This window comes from Pseudorca crassidens, chromosome 3 (assembly GCF_039906515.1).
Source record: "Pseudorca crassidens isolate mPseCra1 chromosome 3, mPseCra1.hap1, whole genome shotgun sequence".
Taxonomy (NCBI): Eukaryota; Metazoa; Chordata; class Mammalia; order Artiodactyla; family Delphinidae; genus Pseudorca; species Pseudorca crassidens.
The window spans coordinates 106279754-106296837 of NC_090298.1; the positions used below are offsets into that span (position 1 = coordinate 106279754).

Consider the following 17084-nt stretch of genomic DNA (forward strand, 5'->3'; position numbering starts at 1 on the left):
TCTGGAAATGGAGGAGAGAGTAGGGCTGGAAAAGGACATTTTATACCAGAGAAGAGGGTGTGTGAGAAGGGTCCTGGCAATCAGGTTTGACTTCAATAAAGAAGAAAAGGAATGAATAGCGATACGAGAGGGTGTGTAAGCCAGAAGAGGTTTAGAAGTGCCCCTAAGAGAAATTTATTAAGGGACGTAAAGAGGTGAATACAAGTATCGCTCAGCAGCAGCAAAGGCCTGGTTGGGGGCAAATGCAGGGACCTCGGTCACCTTTTCTCAGGCTCTCCCCACCAAGTTCAGCAGCCCCGAATGGAGAAAACAGTGGTGAGGGGGTTAGGAGTCGGGGATCGGCATGGAAGGCACGGCAGAAAGACAAGACGGCAGAACTCCACAAGACCAGATGGATAGTTGTGAAATGCTCAGGGGATAGTCTAGGCTGGGGAGGGCCAGGAGTGAATCACTAGGATCCTATGGAGTACGAAGCTAGGAAGAAGTCAAGAGAGACACTTCAATGGAGATCAGGAACGCGTAGTGGGGGCAGGAGAAAAGGGAGAATTCCAAAGAGAATATGTAAAACGAGAGTTCTGAAAACAAGACCTTGGAGACATACTTCAAGTGTTTGGAATAATTTGTTATATTACCTAATAGAAAAACTTGGAATTTTGTGTATTTTCTTAGAGAGAAGGATAAGGGTATGGATATGGATTGTGACTGAAGCATAATATTAAGAAAACTGCCCACAGATGAGGAAAATAAGTTACAACTTCTCTATTACAAACCTTAAAATTTGTAACAGAATGTCAAGTTTATACAAGTGTTGATTTAATGGCTATATTATTTAGTACTCATATATTCTGAAAATCCTATTGTTATACTGTTCTTGTAGGTAGCACAGATATTATTTTCATGCTCTTTTGCAGCTCTCTCACAAGTTTGCTGGAGAAGTGGTTTAGGCATCAGGAAAAGGAAATAAAAAGAACAATGTACATGTTCCTAGTGAGAAGATGGGCTTTTAAAGGCAGTACTTCCCAATAGCAAAAGAAAGAGAGCCAAGGTTTACCCAGTACAACAGAAGAATAGTCTCACCTGTGCAGTTTCTTTCCTCCAAGTCTAAAGCAAAGCCACTATTGCAACGGCACTTGAAACTTCCAATTGTATTCCTGCACTTTCCATACGTGCACATCCCAGGGAATGCTTTGCATTCATTGATATCTACAGGCAGAACAGAGCTGGAATGTAGAGCCAGTTGATATAGAAGAGTAGGTCCAGCTTATCCTTAAGCTGGGATGAAGTGAGAGCATGGCATGGACATATATACACTACCAAATGTAAAACAGATAGCTAGTGGGAAGCAGCTGCATAGCACAGGGAGACCAGCTCGGTGCTTTGTGACCACCTAGAGGGCTGGGATAGGGAGGGTGGGAGGGAGGCTCAAGAGGGAGGGGATATGGGGATATATGTATACGTATAGCTGATTCACTTTGTTATACAGCAGAAACTAACACACCATTGTCAAGCAATTATACTCCAATAAAGATGTTAAAAAATAAAAGGGTAGGTCCATCATTTTAAGTTAAAAATCTAACATGATGGAAAAGAATATACTCAAGTAAAAATGGGGGATATCAAATTTTTCAATGATTACATTGATGCCACACAGGAAGTGCCAACTGTGAAAAAGATTCTGTATTTTTACTGAACAGTTCTGATCCTTTTATTTCTATTTGTTTTGTAAAGTTTAGGGGAGATAGAGAACTTTTTGCAACATCAGGGCTGCATCTTATCAGGCTGTGCTGAGGAAAGCAGCAGTACAGTAGAAGGCTGTAAGAAAAGTGAGATTAGCTGTCTTTTTTAGTATCTTCACTTCAACACCAACTTGTACAGGTGATTTATACTCCTGGGCCATAAGGCTGGTTGCATGTTTTGTTTAACAAAGAAAATAAAGTGGGAAATCAAATGTTTAAGGCAAAATCAATCTTCAGAGAATGCGGAAGGTGAGCTTTAGTGCAGAGAGACCAAATGCGCTGCTGACGGTTACCTTTGTAAAATGGCCTCCCGGTAAGAACGTCCCCTCTGTTAGCAAAGCCAGGCCCCCGGGGGCACAGGGTCTCGTACTCCGTGGTGCCAGGTTTGGGGCACTCCTCACACTCAGTGCCCCAAGCCGCCCCGACTGCACAGCAGCAGGCATCCATGCGGAACTTCCCAGGAACAGGACGGACGCATTCATCCTCATCCCACTTCAAGTAACACTGCTCCATGCGGATATCTACAGGGAGAGGGAACCACAGTTTGAGATTAAGCTGTAAGATGCACTGAACATTCACATACCAAATACCTGCTTAGGCCCTGGGATGAGGCCAGGCCCTGGAGACACACTAATGAGTAGGAGACAGAGTCCCTGACCTCCTGAAATGGATACCATAATGACAGTCATTTAAAGAGAGAACAGGTGGGTTCTCCTTCAGTGTTACCTAATTCTCACCTGACACCTTCAGGAAGAAAAGGTTCCCTTGGGATAAGATTCCTTCTTATCATCAGCTATGATCCTTTTTTTGTATCACTGACATCAGAAAGAACAAATAACTTTAGCATATTTTAGGGCCACTGAAATATGAGCAATTCTGTGATTAGTGGGGGGAAAAAAGCATTTGAATTACATATGTTAAAAGTTATAAGAGCCTGGTAGAGTAATCCTGTGCCTTTACTACTGAGTTTCATATCAATATTTACATCAGGAATCAAAACACTGTCAACATATGGCCTGTGAATGTTTTGATTTTAATATTAATTTTGGAAACCTTTGGATAGTACATGTGCTTTACAGTTTGTTGCAGTCTTCACTACTCCTTATTACCACCTCACTCATTTATGTTAATTTCTTGGCCCCTGCAAGCATCTGAGTTTGATTTAGATCAACTTCTATCAGAGCAGTTTATCTCTTTTGTTCTCAGAATATTTTCCATTTTCATATGCCAATCTCTTGAAACCTTCTCACATTCACAGCCACGGTAAGTTATTGTAGCAAAATCTAAGTAGTGACAAAAAGCATTTAACGACAAAGATGTTAAAAAAAGAAGCATTTAACAGAAGTACAAGGATGAAGAATCCGATATATCCTCTTAGAATATTACAAAGGCATGATTTTGAGTGATATTACTGAGAATTTATTTTGCTGAGTGATAATTTAAAATCAATGATATAAATTCATATATAGCATCATTTAGTTACTGAAGGCAATTTGATTTCATTAGTTATTGGACCATACTGATACTATTACTTTGTCATCTTCAAAAGATACTTTACATTTTTCTAAACTCTGGAGATAATTTAAGAATAAAACTCCAAAAAGAAGTTTTCTTTATAATTGGACTTTGGATATTATAACTTCTAAACAATTCCATATGATTTTTTTTCCAAATGATTTTACAGTCATACTTTGTATCCAAATTTAAATATGCTGTCAAAACTTAGTTTAAAATAAAATTTGTGTTAATTATAATAACTAAACTGTATGCTGTTGCAAACTTTTTTCCTACTACTAATTTTAAAAATCCCTGTTTTTAAAATACTTTAAAGATCTTTGAATAGAATAGTTTAAAAATATTTATTATAGAGTTTTGGAATAATTTTTAATATATAATTTTTTGAATACTTAGTTAATATATAATTTTAGAATACCTATTTAAATACCTTGAAGATCTTGGAATATAATACTACCATTGCTCACACTTTGTCTACAAGCTTAAATTTCAAATACAAGCCTATGTAAAGTTATTTTACAAACTAAAAACTTACTGTTTCATAAGATATTGGGAAAAAATCCCTTAAGTAAATAAAAAATTGTTCAGAGACAACACAGAATCAATAGAAGTTTCTCTTTCAATCATGAAACTTAAGTTTAGTCAAGAATAACGCTGATAAAAAATAAAGTCAGCTAGGCATTTCTATAATACAATGCTGACAGAAAGAGCTTCCTTATTTAAAATCTTTAGAAAATAAAGCATTAAGAAAATTTAAATTCTGAAGATGGTAAAGGAAGAGGTAGGATCAGTCAATGTTTTCACACAGAAGCCACATCCAAACTTTGCCATGACATTCCCCCCTGTCTTGTCAAGGAGCATAGCTGCAATGGGCTGGTAAATGTTAAACTTCAAACGCGAGTCTCCCATTTTTTTCTATGTTCAAAATATACATAGTTCTCTTCTTCCACTGACTCAGTGTGAAAGACTAAACAGTCTAAAATATCTGATTAAAGAACTTATAATTTGTGTGTGTGTGTGAAAGTTGGGACTCAAAAATATATTTGTACGGCCCACGCTCATAGAAGCATTATTCAGAACAGCTGAAACCCAAGCATCCATCAACAGATGAGTAGACAAATAAAATGTGGTACATATATACAATGGAACACCACTCAGCCTGAGGAAGGAGAGAAATACTGATACATGCTACAACATGGATGAAACTTTAAGACACCACACTAAATGAAACAAGCCAGTCACAGGAGGACAAATATCGTATGATTCCTTTCCTATGAGGCACTTAGAGTAGTCAAATTCATAGAGACAGAAAGTAGAAGCATGGATGCCAGGGGCTGGGAGAGGGATAAATGGGGTGTTAGTGTTTAATAGGTACAGAGTTTCAGTCGGGGAAGATGAATTTTTGAGATAAATTTGAGAGTATACTAACTTTCTGTATTATACAGAAACCATTTCATTTAAATTCATTCACTTGAAAAATATCCTCTGGTGAGTTTCCCCCAAATATCTCACTTAAAGCAAGTTTTCCAGCTATAGACCAAATAGTTTTGGTCAGGCCACTCTCCAAAAAAATAAGAAAATTCATGCTTGGTTTCATGCATAAAACACAAGACAGCATGGACTTACCCAAACACACACGGCCAGTTCCATCCAACGTAAGGCCTTCAGGGCACTCACAATGAAAAGATCCTTTGCTGTTAACACAGCGTCCATTTGGGCAAACGCCAGGAAACACCTCACACTCATTAACGTCTGCAGGGAAATGAAGCAAGCAGAGAGAAAAAGATGTTACAAGTAGAAAAAGCAGGTGTAGTCTTACTTCCTGTATAGCATATTCATTCTGCAATACAATGTGGATTATTACTTGAGTTAAGCAGAAATATTCCACAACAAAGTCACCGGGTTTCCTGGGTACCAGCTGTGAAAACTACCACAGTCTTGCCCGTCCATAAAACACATCCCAGACATACACCTTTGCCAGCTGTTCTGTGCCTTAAAGGCTAGTGATGTCCTCACAAAAATTCATCCAACAGCATAAAGAGGAGAAATGGGAAATTCTAAGCTGTTTCCTAAGAATATTATTCTAAAACATTTGTTGACTACATCTAGTATTTTTATTGAAATTCCAAGGTTTTTGAAAGTGATAAATATCTCCAAAGTGTGAGAGTGAATGTTAATTTTTTTTTATTAATTTTAAATTCTTTTTTTTTTTTAAACCCCACATTTGTTTATTTATTTATTTTTTTGGCTGTGTTGGGTCTTTGTTTCTGTGCGAGGGCTTTCTCTAGTTGTGGCAAGCGGGGGCCACTCTTCATCGCAGTGTGCGGGCCTCTCACTATCGTGGCCTCTCTTGTTGCGGAGCACAGGCTCCAGACGCGCAGGCTCAGCAGTTGTGGCTCACGGGCCTAGTCACTCCACGGCATGTGTGATCTTCCCAGACCAGGGCTCGAACCCGTGTCCCCTGCATTAGCAGGAAGATTCTCAACCTCTGTGCCACCAGGGAAGCCCCAGTGAATGTTAATTTTAAATACTGCTCTAAAGACTTAACAATGTCATTCAAGAATGTACCCACCTTCACAAGTAACACCTTTAATCCTGGCAAACCCTCTTGGGCAAGCTGTATCTGTGAGAACAAAGGACACATTTTTAATTCATTACAAAAAACACAACTGTCTTAAGCTCAAGAAACAGTATAATGGAATCTAAATTGAACTAAATAAAAACCACAATCTGGGCTTTAGAGGCAAAGGACTCCAGCTGCCCTCTGTTCAATTCAGTGGAGCACATGACATGCTGTGGTAACTCCATTGGTGTTGACCCATATTGAGATTCTCATAATTTTTCCTACAATTTCCTTTTGCTTTCACACTGTCAACCAAATCACAAGTAAACAAAAGATTTAGAGAAAAGAGACATCATGCTCTACCGGGACACATGCAAATAAGAATATTGGAGGATACTGATAGTCACCCAGTAGCTAAATTCTAGTTGATTCCCTTCCTTATCCAAACTATTCAGAAGGTCTGCTTATAGTAAAAGGATAAACCAAATACATATTTCAAGAAGTGAATACATTTTACCAGAAAAGACAACATGTTGGGGAGGGTAATGATCTTATGGTCTGCCTCATGGTGGAAATATACAGAGAAAGAGATGCCTATTGAGGAAGAAGCTTTCCGATGCGAAGCCCAGAAGCCCGCTGGCCAGGCTCCTACCTAGTTCACACCGCTCACAGGGGCTCCCCCAGGCAGCCCCGAGGGTGGCGCAGCATTCGGATTTCAGAGTGGCTCCGTTAATGTTCACCTCACAGCGGTTGTCCTGGATGTTGAGCCAACACGTCCCTTTCAGGCTGTCTGAAAAGGAATAGGAAATAGTGGGGAGCTCTCATCTCTGAAGAAAACAGAACTCAGTTCTATACACCAAAGGCATTATTTAATAGTATTAAAAAACAAAACCTTATTTAAAAAACTTTTTTATAGACATTTACACGTACATGCATTTAAATATAGCATATTACATACATGAAAATTAAATATGGTACTGTATATATTTCACACGATATGATAATTAATACAATTATATCTATGGGTATTCCAGGAGCAGCTGCTACTGCCCACGATTTCGTACTGGGATTTGCAAATACAGGGCATTACTGTTATAAGATCATTACTTGTATGAAAAATATTCATAAGACTTATTCTTTATGGCAGATACTTTGATATTTAAGATTTTATCAAATAACATTCTCCAAATAATCTCCTTCTCTCCTAATTCCCCACCAAATAAACCACACACAATTTCCGTTCTGTTGGAGAGAAGCCAGTGTCTCTCCAACCGAAGATAATTATTTGATGAATAATTTGAATAAAAGAAATCTTAAAGATAAAAAAAATAAACATCACTCATAAAACCACCATTAAGACACACCAAGGCTAATATTTGATGTATTTTCTTTCAGGCATCTTTCTATAATACATATGTATAGCCTTATCTCTAGTTCAAAACGTAACACGTTTATGATAAACTACTTGAAGAAATAGCAGAGAAAATATAAAAATCACCTGTAATCTAACCATCCAGAGGCAACTACTCCTAACTTTTTATACTATGTTTCTACATCAGATTTAAGTTCTTCCTTAAATGCCCATTAAAAAGCCAATTTTGAAGCAGAGAAAAGGAATCCAAAGTTGACATGGCAAATATTAACTGGGTAAAATAAATCATATGTGAAGTTTTCCTTGCAGTACTGTGGCTCTCAGTTTACTGTGCATAACATTACCAAGCTTCTTGTTAAAATGCAGACTCATAAGTTTCCAGGTGTGTGGCCCAGGAGTCTGCATTTGACAAGCTCCTGAGGTGATCCCTCTGCAGATGATATGTAAAACAATTTAATAAAGCTTAATAGCGTAGTGTGGTCACAGTCTTGGAAAACAATAAAGAAAAAGGCTATTCCTACAGTATTTTTTTTTTCATTTTTTAAAATAGACTTTAATTTTTAGAGCAGTCTTAGGTTCACAGCAAAACTGAGCATAAAGTACAGAGTTCCCATATACTCCCTGCCCCCTCACACACACAGCCTTCCCCACTATCAATATCCCACATCAGAGTGGTACATTTTTTACAGTCAATGACTCTATACTGCTATGAATATCGTGTACAGGTTTTTGGGTGGACATAAATTTCAGGTCATTTGAATAAATACGAATGAGTGCAATTGCTGGGGTGTATGGTAAGAGTATGTTTAGTTTTATAAGAAACATCCAAAGTGTCTCCAATGTGGCTGTACCATTTTGCATTCCCACCAACAATGAATAAGTTATTGTTGTTCTACATCCTTGTCAGCATTTGGTGTTCTCAGTGTTTTGGATTTTCACCATTCTAGTAGGTGTGCAGTGGTGTCTCATTGTTTTAACTTGCATTTCGCTAATGAAATATTATGTGGGCATTTTTTCATATGCTTATTTGCCATCTGTATATCTTCTTTGGTGAAGTGTCTGTTAAGATCTTTAGCTTATTTTCTAATTAGGTTGTTAGTTTTCTTATTGTTGAGTTTTAAGAGCTCTTTATATTTCAGATAACAGTCTTTTTATCGGATATGTCTTTTGCAAATATTTTCTTCCAGTTTGTGGCTTGGCTTCTTATTCTCTTGACCATATCTTTTGCAGAGCAGAAGTTTTTAATTTTAATGAAGCCTGATTTATTAATTACTTCTTTCATGACTCATGCTCTTGGTGTTGTATCCAAGTCATTAGCAAACTTAAGGTCATAATAAATTAATATAAACATAGACATTACACCCTTCACAAAAATTAACTCAAAATGCATCACAGACCTAAATGTAAACTACAGTATTTACTTTAAAACTCATCTAATAATAAGGTCAAATAAAGTTATACTGCTAAAATCAACAATAAAAAAAATACAGGGCTTCCCTGGTGGTGCAGTGGTTGAGAGTCCGCCTGCCAATGCAGGGGACACGGTGGGTTCATGTCCTGGTCCGGGAAGATCCCACATGCCACGGAGCGGCTGGGCCCGTGAGCCATGGCCGCTGAGCCTGCGTGTCCAGAGCCTGTGCTCCGCAACGGGAGAGGCCACAACAGTGAGAGGCCCGCGTACCGCAAAAAAAAAACAAAAAAACAACCAGAAACACAGAAAGGGAATTGCAGTGAAACTGGCAGGCCCATGAAGGGAGACGTTGTAATCTGATTCCCTATGGAACAAGGTAGTGGGTAAGAGGACATTACCTACAACCCAAGCCCTCTCGGTCAGAGGATAAAACAAAACAAACAATTCTGTCCTTGACGGAATACAAAAAGTTATGGGGCAAGGCTGTGGGGAAGAAATAGGCGGTCCGTTTGCTTTTTTCTGTTTTGAGATTCAGTTTGGATAAAAACTGTATGCAAATGAAAAAGATTTGCTCAAATGCATTTGTATCAGGTCTCAAATTACAGGTTTTTTAGAGGCTTAAACCTGTACATTGCATAGCACAGAGGAAACTGAGATGCTTGTGTAAGGCTACTGTGTATTGAAATGGTCTTTTAAGGACTGGGTTAATTACTGATTTATCACCTTGGCTGTAGTCATTTTAAGTAAGATATATTGTAATAATATTTGCTAATATTTATTGAGGTAGCAACAAGCACTGTTAAAAGCTTTCTATGTATTAGTTTATTTACCCATTAAAACAACCCTATAAGGTGTGAACAACTTTCAGATGAGAAAACTGAGGCACAGGGGTCAACTAATTTACCCAAGTAAGGTCACCCAGCTAGGAGAGGGTCAGCATCAAGATTCAAACCTGCGTTGTATGATTTCAGAGGCTTTACTCTGCTTCTGTAGGCTGGTATTGTATCAACACTGAAAAGTCCCCAAATCCATCCATACATACACATATACAATCCATCTCTATCTCCTGACTGTTTTTTCTTTTGTGTGTGTACCTATATACCTACACATACACACACACACACACACACACACACACACACAGAGTCACAATATAGACGTAGTTATATAGTCAGAGGTTGGTTAAGATCTCTGAAAAAAATAAAGCAGGGAAAGCAGATAAGCTAGAGGCTACAGTAAAAATCAAGAAGAGAAATAATGGTGGCTTGGACTGGGGGTTGTTGATCTTGGTGGTGAGAAGTGGTTGAAATATGGATAAACTTTAAGTACAATCAATAGGATTTACTGATGGATTAAATGTGCAGTTTGAGAGAAAGGCATCAAGGATGACTCCAGGATTTTAGAGGCTGGCAATTACAAGAATGGAGTTACCATTTGACAAGACAGAAATGATTCTAGGAGACACAGATTTAAGCTGAAAGATAGAAATTTGCTAAGTCTGAAATGTCAACTAGACACCCAAATGGAGACACTGTGCAGATAATTAGAAATACAAGTCTGAAATTAGCAGACAGATTAAGGATGGAGAGAGAAATGTGAGTCAATGTAGAGGCCATCTAAGCATGAGTGTAAGACAGAGAAGCAAAGAGGTCCAAGGACTGACCTGTGAGACATTTCAAATTGGAAAACAGGAGAATATGAAAGATTTAACAAAGGAAACTGAGAAAACAGGCCAGAAAAGTGAAAGGAAAAGAAGAGGAGGCCATAAATGAAAAAATTCTTGAGAAGGGATGAGTGATGAACGGTGCTAAACGCTGCTAATAGGCTAAGATGAGGAGCATTGCGCCTGTCATGTCCATGCCCAGAATGCAGATCCAAGCCAAAGATGAGGGAGATTGGACTAGATTATGCAGAGCTATCAGATGTGAGCAGTGTAATGCAGGAAAGATTAACCAAATTTATTGTTCTATTATATTTAATCATTTCAACCAGCATACAGCAGTCTCTTCAAGTAGTTTCTAGAACAGTTCAAGATTGGTTTATACTTAGGAAGTTTGCATAATATCTTCTAAATCCCTAAATATTCTTTGTATCTAACTAATTCATGTACATTCTGACAATTTTAAAGTTTTAATTATATCAGGGAATTTTTAACCAGTTCTAAATTTAGAGATTTGGCCCCTACCAAGAACAGCTTGCAGGCTAATTACTGATTAAAGCCATTTGACAGTCCTATTAAAAAGTACATTCATAATATTTCCTAAGTATATTTTACTATTAACTCCCTTTTTAAAACTAGAATTCTGTTTTTAATAAAAAAAGAAGAAAAAATGATGTCTAAAATTTTAAAATATTAAGTAAATTTCTTTCTGAGCAGCTTTAGGCTGGGATATTCAAATATGATCACAATGAATGAAAACACGTAACACGTTGGCTGAGAAAAATATGGTGGTGTTTAGGTGTCCAACATAATGACTTGGAAATAGAAAGTCTTTGTTCCTTTTCATTAATAACTATAATGGTAAAGGCCAAAATCATAGACATGTTTATGACAAAGCAAACACTAAGATATCTTTGATGCCCAAGTGGCATACAGAGTTAGTTTTCTGAGACATTAATTGACTAATGCTGAGTTCATTTCCTTCGCATAATAAAACGAGTCTATCTCAGTTGGAAACTGTGGCTTAGCAAAAATATTTCTGTCTTACCAGATCCAACCCACACGTCCTCCCCCCAAACCAGGAATTCTGTGAGAAAAAAAAGTAATGCCCTAGGCAGATGGCAGTCTATTTCCTAGTATGGAGAGCTGAGCAAGGCTCAAATTTCACCAGCTGTACCTCACTGGGAGATGAAGAGTTGGCATTTCCAAAGGGAAGGTTTTCATTGAAACTTTGGACTTGGTCAGTTCTCCTCCTGTGACAAACAGGTACTCTAAGCATCCAGCTAAATATTGCTAGCATCAGACATAATACTGAAAATACTATTGTCTTTGGAAAATACTAAATTGAAAATTGATATTGAATAAATAACAAACAAAAACAGCCAATTTATTTGGCACTATGTAAAACTGAAACATCTCCCTAACTACTTGGAAATATATATTTAGTTCCCTTTAAAGGTGGATACTAGGTAATAATATGAAGTATGTATACTTAGCCAGTGTAGCCATAGACACTAGAAGCAGGAAAGAATGACTGGGATCGTTTTTTCCCTTACATATGCTAAATGGTTGCTTATAGTGATAGATCAGACTATTTCATTTTATATATCTCCTATCGTCAAAAACTGACCTTATATGTTTTGAGATACATTGAAAGATGTCTTGGAAGTTTTGGAATCTTTCTCTCTTAGAGATTTCCCAAAGCAAGAAAACAGTTATCTTCTCTTCCTTGGAGCTCATAAATTTATGATTGATGGGAGAAATGAAAAAAAACAATAAATTCTTTCTATTTGTTTAAAGTTTAAACTCTTCAAATTCTTGTTAACTGAGTCCAAATGCGATCACATTTCTGTTTACCATTGAAGGTTGTTTATAAAATGTATGCAGTAAGGATTTGATTGTATTGATGCCTAAGGCATTCCTGGGGAATGAATATAAATATGTGTGTGGTATGGAAATGCTTATAATGTATAGCATAATATATATACTTATAAAAAAGGAACGCTTCCCAGAATCTAACAAAATATAAGAGCCTGTCCAGTTTATGCTATCATGTTGTACTCCCATCTTGATAACAAGAGAAAACAACTGAAGTAACTCCTAATTATTAGCTTCCTGTGATCGTGTTCTGTTTTTATCCACAGAAGTCCTGAGGTCTCTGCTTATCTTTGTAGTGAAACTGAAACATCAGCACCATGTATGAATCTTACCAATACAGATCAATCCTGTAGAGCTGAGTTTGCTGCCAGGAGAACATTCACAATTGAAAGATCCAAGGTTGTTCCTGCAGGCCCCATTGACACATGGGTTGCTTTCACATTCATTTATATCTACAATCCAGAAGGAAAAGATTCTGTTAGAGCTGCCATGTGTTTCTGGAAAATATTACTCCAACAAGCCACGCTATGCCAGAATGTCTGGTAAGCTTGGCTCTTGTAATTTTAATATGGTTCTATGAGGCATAAAGTGAATGGGGAAAGGAGAAGTGCATTTTACGTGTGAATACACATGTGCACGGCCGGGGACTCAGTAGGACTATAGGAATCAGCCTATTTTGAAAGGGTTTAGCATCTAAAGCTTCACTGTTTCACTACAACTTTACATAAATTGGATTCATTTTCTCCTATAATGAGATGTAATTTTCCTGTGGGAAATCTGAATTCTGATTCAACGGAAAGCAACATATTCCTGGGTGCAATGTGTGCTGTGCACAAAAGTGACTGTTTCTGTCATTTGTGGCTCCGAGAGGTTTTGGAAGAATTTAAAAAGCCTGTAGTAGAGACAACATATCACAATGCTGGCTTTAATTCCAAATTTCTGGATACAAATCAGGGAATAAGGGATGAAACTTTAATACTGGGTACAGCATTCTCCTCTAGCCCTTATCCACCTTCCCGTTCACATTTCCATGTTTGGTGTGAGACATTTTTGCAGGCCTCTCACTGTTGTGGCCTCTCCCGTTGCGGAGCACAGGCTCCGGACGCGCACGCTCAGCAGCCATGGCTCACGGGCCCAGCCGCTCCGCGGCATGTGGGATCTTCCCGGACTGGGGCACGAACCCGTGTCCCCTGCATCGGCAGGCAAACTCTCAACCACTGCGCCACCAGGGAAGCCCCCTGGTGTGAGACATTTTTAAAGCACAACTGATTGTGCTAAAATTAAAAAGAGAAAAAAATCTTTTAATTGTTTTAAATAGACCTTTACCATCATTAATTTGATCTGAGTCCTAAATCAAATCATATACCATAATCTAAACAACTCCTGTTGACGGTCAGAAGTATGACGGTCAGAATTAGAGTATGCCTATGTTCTCAAGTGGTGACTAAGCAAAATGTCAAGCCAATAAAGTTAAATAGCTTAACATGAGTTAATTAAAAATAAATACAAGATTTAGCTAAAGTGTTTAGAAACAATATCAAAGACTGACCTTCAATATAAATTAAACCACTCAATTTAAGGAAGAGAGACATGGATTTCTTTCTGTATTTGGTTAACTATCCGAAACAGGTCAACATACCTCAAGATTTTTTTTTGAACACTACAGTTTCCGAGTTCACCATAATACTTATTTTTTTCTAAACACCTCTTTGAATTAAACATGAATACTATATATACCAAGGAAAACATGCAAATAAATAACTAGAAGATTGTAATGTTTACTCTTGAACATCTCAAGTCAAATACAAACTAAACTGGTTCTGAAAAGGCAGGGCTCACTGATTTTCAAGTCTATGGACTTGAAATGCAAATTTAAAAATCCATGCGGAAAACAGTTATGTTCCTTCTTTGCTATTTCAAAACTACTAAAGAAGTACCCAGGTATAAAATGAATTCAAGTAGAAATTGTGTGAAGAAATATAAATGCATCTTTCTTTCAGGTCATTTGTAGCAAGAAGGCCTCTTAAAAGAAAAATACAAGAGCAGGTTTTATAAATATAGCACAGATTTGGAATGAAAACATCTATTCCAGAGTACTAAAATTCTTTCAATAAAAACACAATGTAAAAAAGAAATCAGCCAAAAAAGCAGCAGATACCTAATCTGAAGACAGATGATATATTACCTACTAATTTTATTTGTAAGAAGCTCCCCCAAAAGAAAAATGTCAGTATCATATACTTTCAAAATCCCTATTTTATATTAAGCAATTATGAACTCAAAAACTATAAACACATGCCATGACAGCTACAAATATAAACTGTTTAATTTTTCTTTAAATACAATGTTTTTATGTTATAAATGTCGTGGAACCAGGAACTGAAACAGTTCACTGTACATTCCTGGAAATAAACTTCAAAGCACATCTGGTTTACATTTAACTAGTTATGTCACTGGAAACACAATCTAAACCACAGTGCTTGCTATAAAAATTTTAACTTTCACAGACTCTCAGAGCTCAAACAAAAAAGTAAAATAAATTTTTGTAACTTCAGTTTGAAATATCAAAGAAACTTGATCACTGCTATTTATTACGTATTTAAAATAGCCTGTTGAAAACATGAATGACAAGCAAAATTAGTGAATCTAGCAAATATATATAGAGAAAGCTAGAATCGGCAATGAATTGGCTGATAATTCCCTGCCTAGTCTTTGGAAATTAGTTTAGAAAGAATAGCATGCAGAGAACTGCTTCAGGCAGACAAATTCATTGTGTGAATGCAAGGCTGGAAATAAGGAGGACACCCAAGGGAAAAAGATATCCGTGGTCTGCAGGTCTATTTCTTTTTTGCAAAACACTTAATAAAATGCAAATGACTTAATAGTGGGAAGAAAGTGTAGAAATAACAGTTATTTGGTTGGATTTCTCACCATAAATCAATTTTATTTCCACAAATGTCATAAGGCTAGAACTAAAATATTTCTCTATCATTTCTCTTTTATTTACATAATATAAACTTCTTTCTTATAAACGACAGATAATAAAACATATTTCGTATTAAAGAAAAGGCTCAGGTTTATCAGGAACAATTATCCTTTGGACAAAATAAGTAAAGACCATGTTTTCTAACCATCACTGTTGCCTGATTTGGTATTAATATGCCTTAATATTTATGTAATCATCCAATGTCATACTATTAAACACCATTAGCTCCTACTCTTCACTTTTTCACGTAAGTAGGCGAATCCCTTTTATTTACCCTTTGGTATTTCACCTCTCAGTACCCTTCAACTTCATCTTACTCGTTAAAATGGAAGAAATATGCTATAAATATCGATGATTTGGTACGCAAACCAAAGTGACCAAACTGAATCAGACACCAACCATTTAGTTCCCCGTTATGTGTCTCCCTCACAAGAGCACCAAAGGGTTCTGTTGCTATGGACAGGGAAACCAGTCCTAATAATCATCAGCTTCCCAGTTAAATCAAGATGATACCCTTAGCTATTCTTGCTTTCAGAGCTTCCTGACATTTAACAGAAGCTTATCTTCCAAGAGACAATAGATAAAACTGATAAAGGGCAGTGAGAAGGAAGTGTAGAAAGTCGGGGATAAAAACAAAATGGAAAGAAACACAATTCTTGAAATCCCTTCTCCCACCCTCCAAAAAACTCATGGAGGAAATATGGCTAGAATTTTTTTTCTTTTACAAAGTTTCTCATGGCAATTTTGAAGGATAAGAGGTGTTGAGGGGAGTGGGTGCTAGAAAATAAAGACTCTGGTTGAATACATTTAAGAAGCTTAGGCTAAACACATATTATGTGAAAATATTCAAAATTCTTAAGCGTGCCCCCTGTCGTCTCTGCTCATCTATGGACAGGATGAATCTTCAAGTACTTTAGCTGGGAATGGAAAGTGCGCTTTTCTTTGAGCAGCTCCTGCCACAGGTGGTGGATAGGAGGGGAACTCAACAATTAACAGAACTAAGTTCAGAAAAACTGCATTTTATGCCGAGGTTTTCTTTTTTCTTCCCTTTTTTTCTTTCTTCAGGTTAATTACTGCTTTTCAGTGGTCCCTCAAATTCAATCCAAACTGAGAATTGCACTTTGTGATTGCATTTCATTGACTTCAGCTAAGTCCTTTGTGTTCTGGCATCTTGTTTGAGTCCTAACTTGTTTCTGTTCATAAGAATGCTTTGAAGTTAAACAATAAGATGAAGAGAATGTTAACATCTTTTTGCATAATATTACTATTGCAGTTTTCTTGGCTATGAAGTCACTAGGAAACAAATACTTTAACAGATAAAAAAGGGCTACTCCAAATAACTAAAGATGAAATTTTTTTTTTGAAAAGGTTACTATTCGGAAGTAGTTATTGGATTTGAGAATGTCATGGGACACTTCTGTAGGCCCACACAGTGAGACTTAAAAGGAACAATGACTAGTAGTCATACCACAGAGTATTCTGAAATACACAGTACTTTGATCAAGAAACAAAAACATAATTGAAGGCACTCATTGCTTAGCTGGTATCTACTGAAAATGAGGACTTTCCTAAGCATTTAACTCATTCATGTAACTCCCACTGAAGAAAAATGAGCTTAAAAGCAAAGGAAGACGTTTTTAAACAGTGATTCACGATCTTTAAGCCCAAATTATAACTTCAAAATTTTCAAATGCAAAGGACAATTTTCTTGGACTATAAATTTAATTAAGGTGACCATTTTTACTCAAGCCCCAAATATTTTCTGGGCCAACCTCTGAGGTCTATCAATCATTTCATAAATAAAATGCCTAAGAGCTGACTTTGCCATTACAGTGCAGGTTTCCCCAGGCTAATGTGTCACAGTGGTTTTAAAAAGGGAAAAACAAACAAAAATCTGACATTTTATTAGCAAGTAAAACAAATTGGCTCCTTTCACTTTTTTTTCCCATTAAATTCAAAATGT

General features: G+C 36.9%; 1 protein-coding gene across 2 annotated transcripts in view; it reads right to left on the minus strand.

Moving 5' to 3' along the window:
* The window catches only part of FBN2 (fibrillin 2), a 285484-nt gene that overhangs the window by 68963 nt on the left and 199437 nt on the right, over nt 1-17084 (minus strand). For both annotated transcript variants that reach the window (XM_067731631.1, XM_067731630.1), the window contains 6 exons: nt 12468-12587; nt 6467-6604; nt 5824-5874; nt 4878-5003; nt 2030-2257; nt 1078-1203 (listed from right to left, as the gene is read on the minus strand). In XM_067731631.1, the coding sequence (XP_067587732.1) occupies nt 1078-1203; nt 2030-2257; nt 4878-5003; nt 5824-5874; nt 6467-6604; nt 12468-12587 (789 nt within the window). The remainder of the gene's footprint in view (nt 1-1077; nt 1204-2029; nt 2258-4877; nt 5004-5823; nt 5875-6466; nt 6605-12467; nt 12588-17084) is intronic.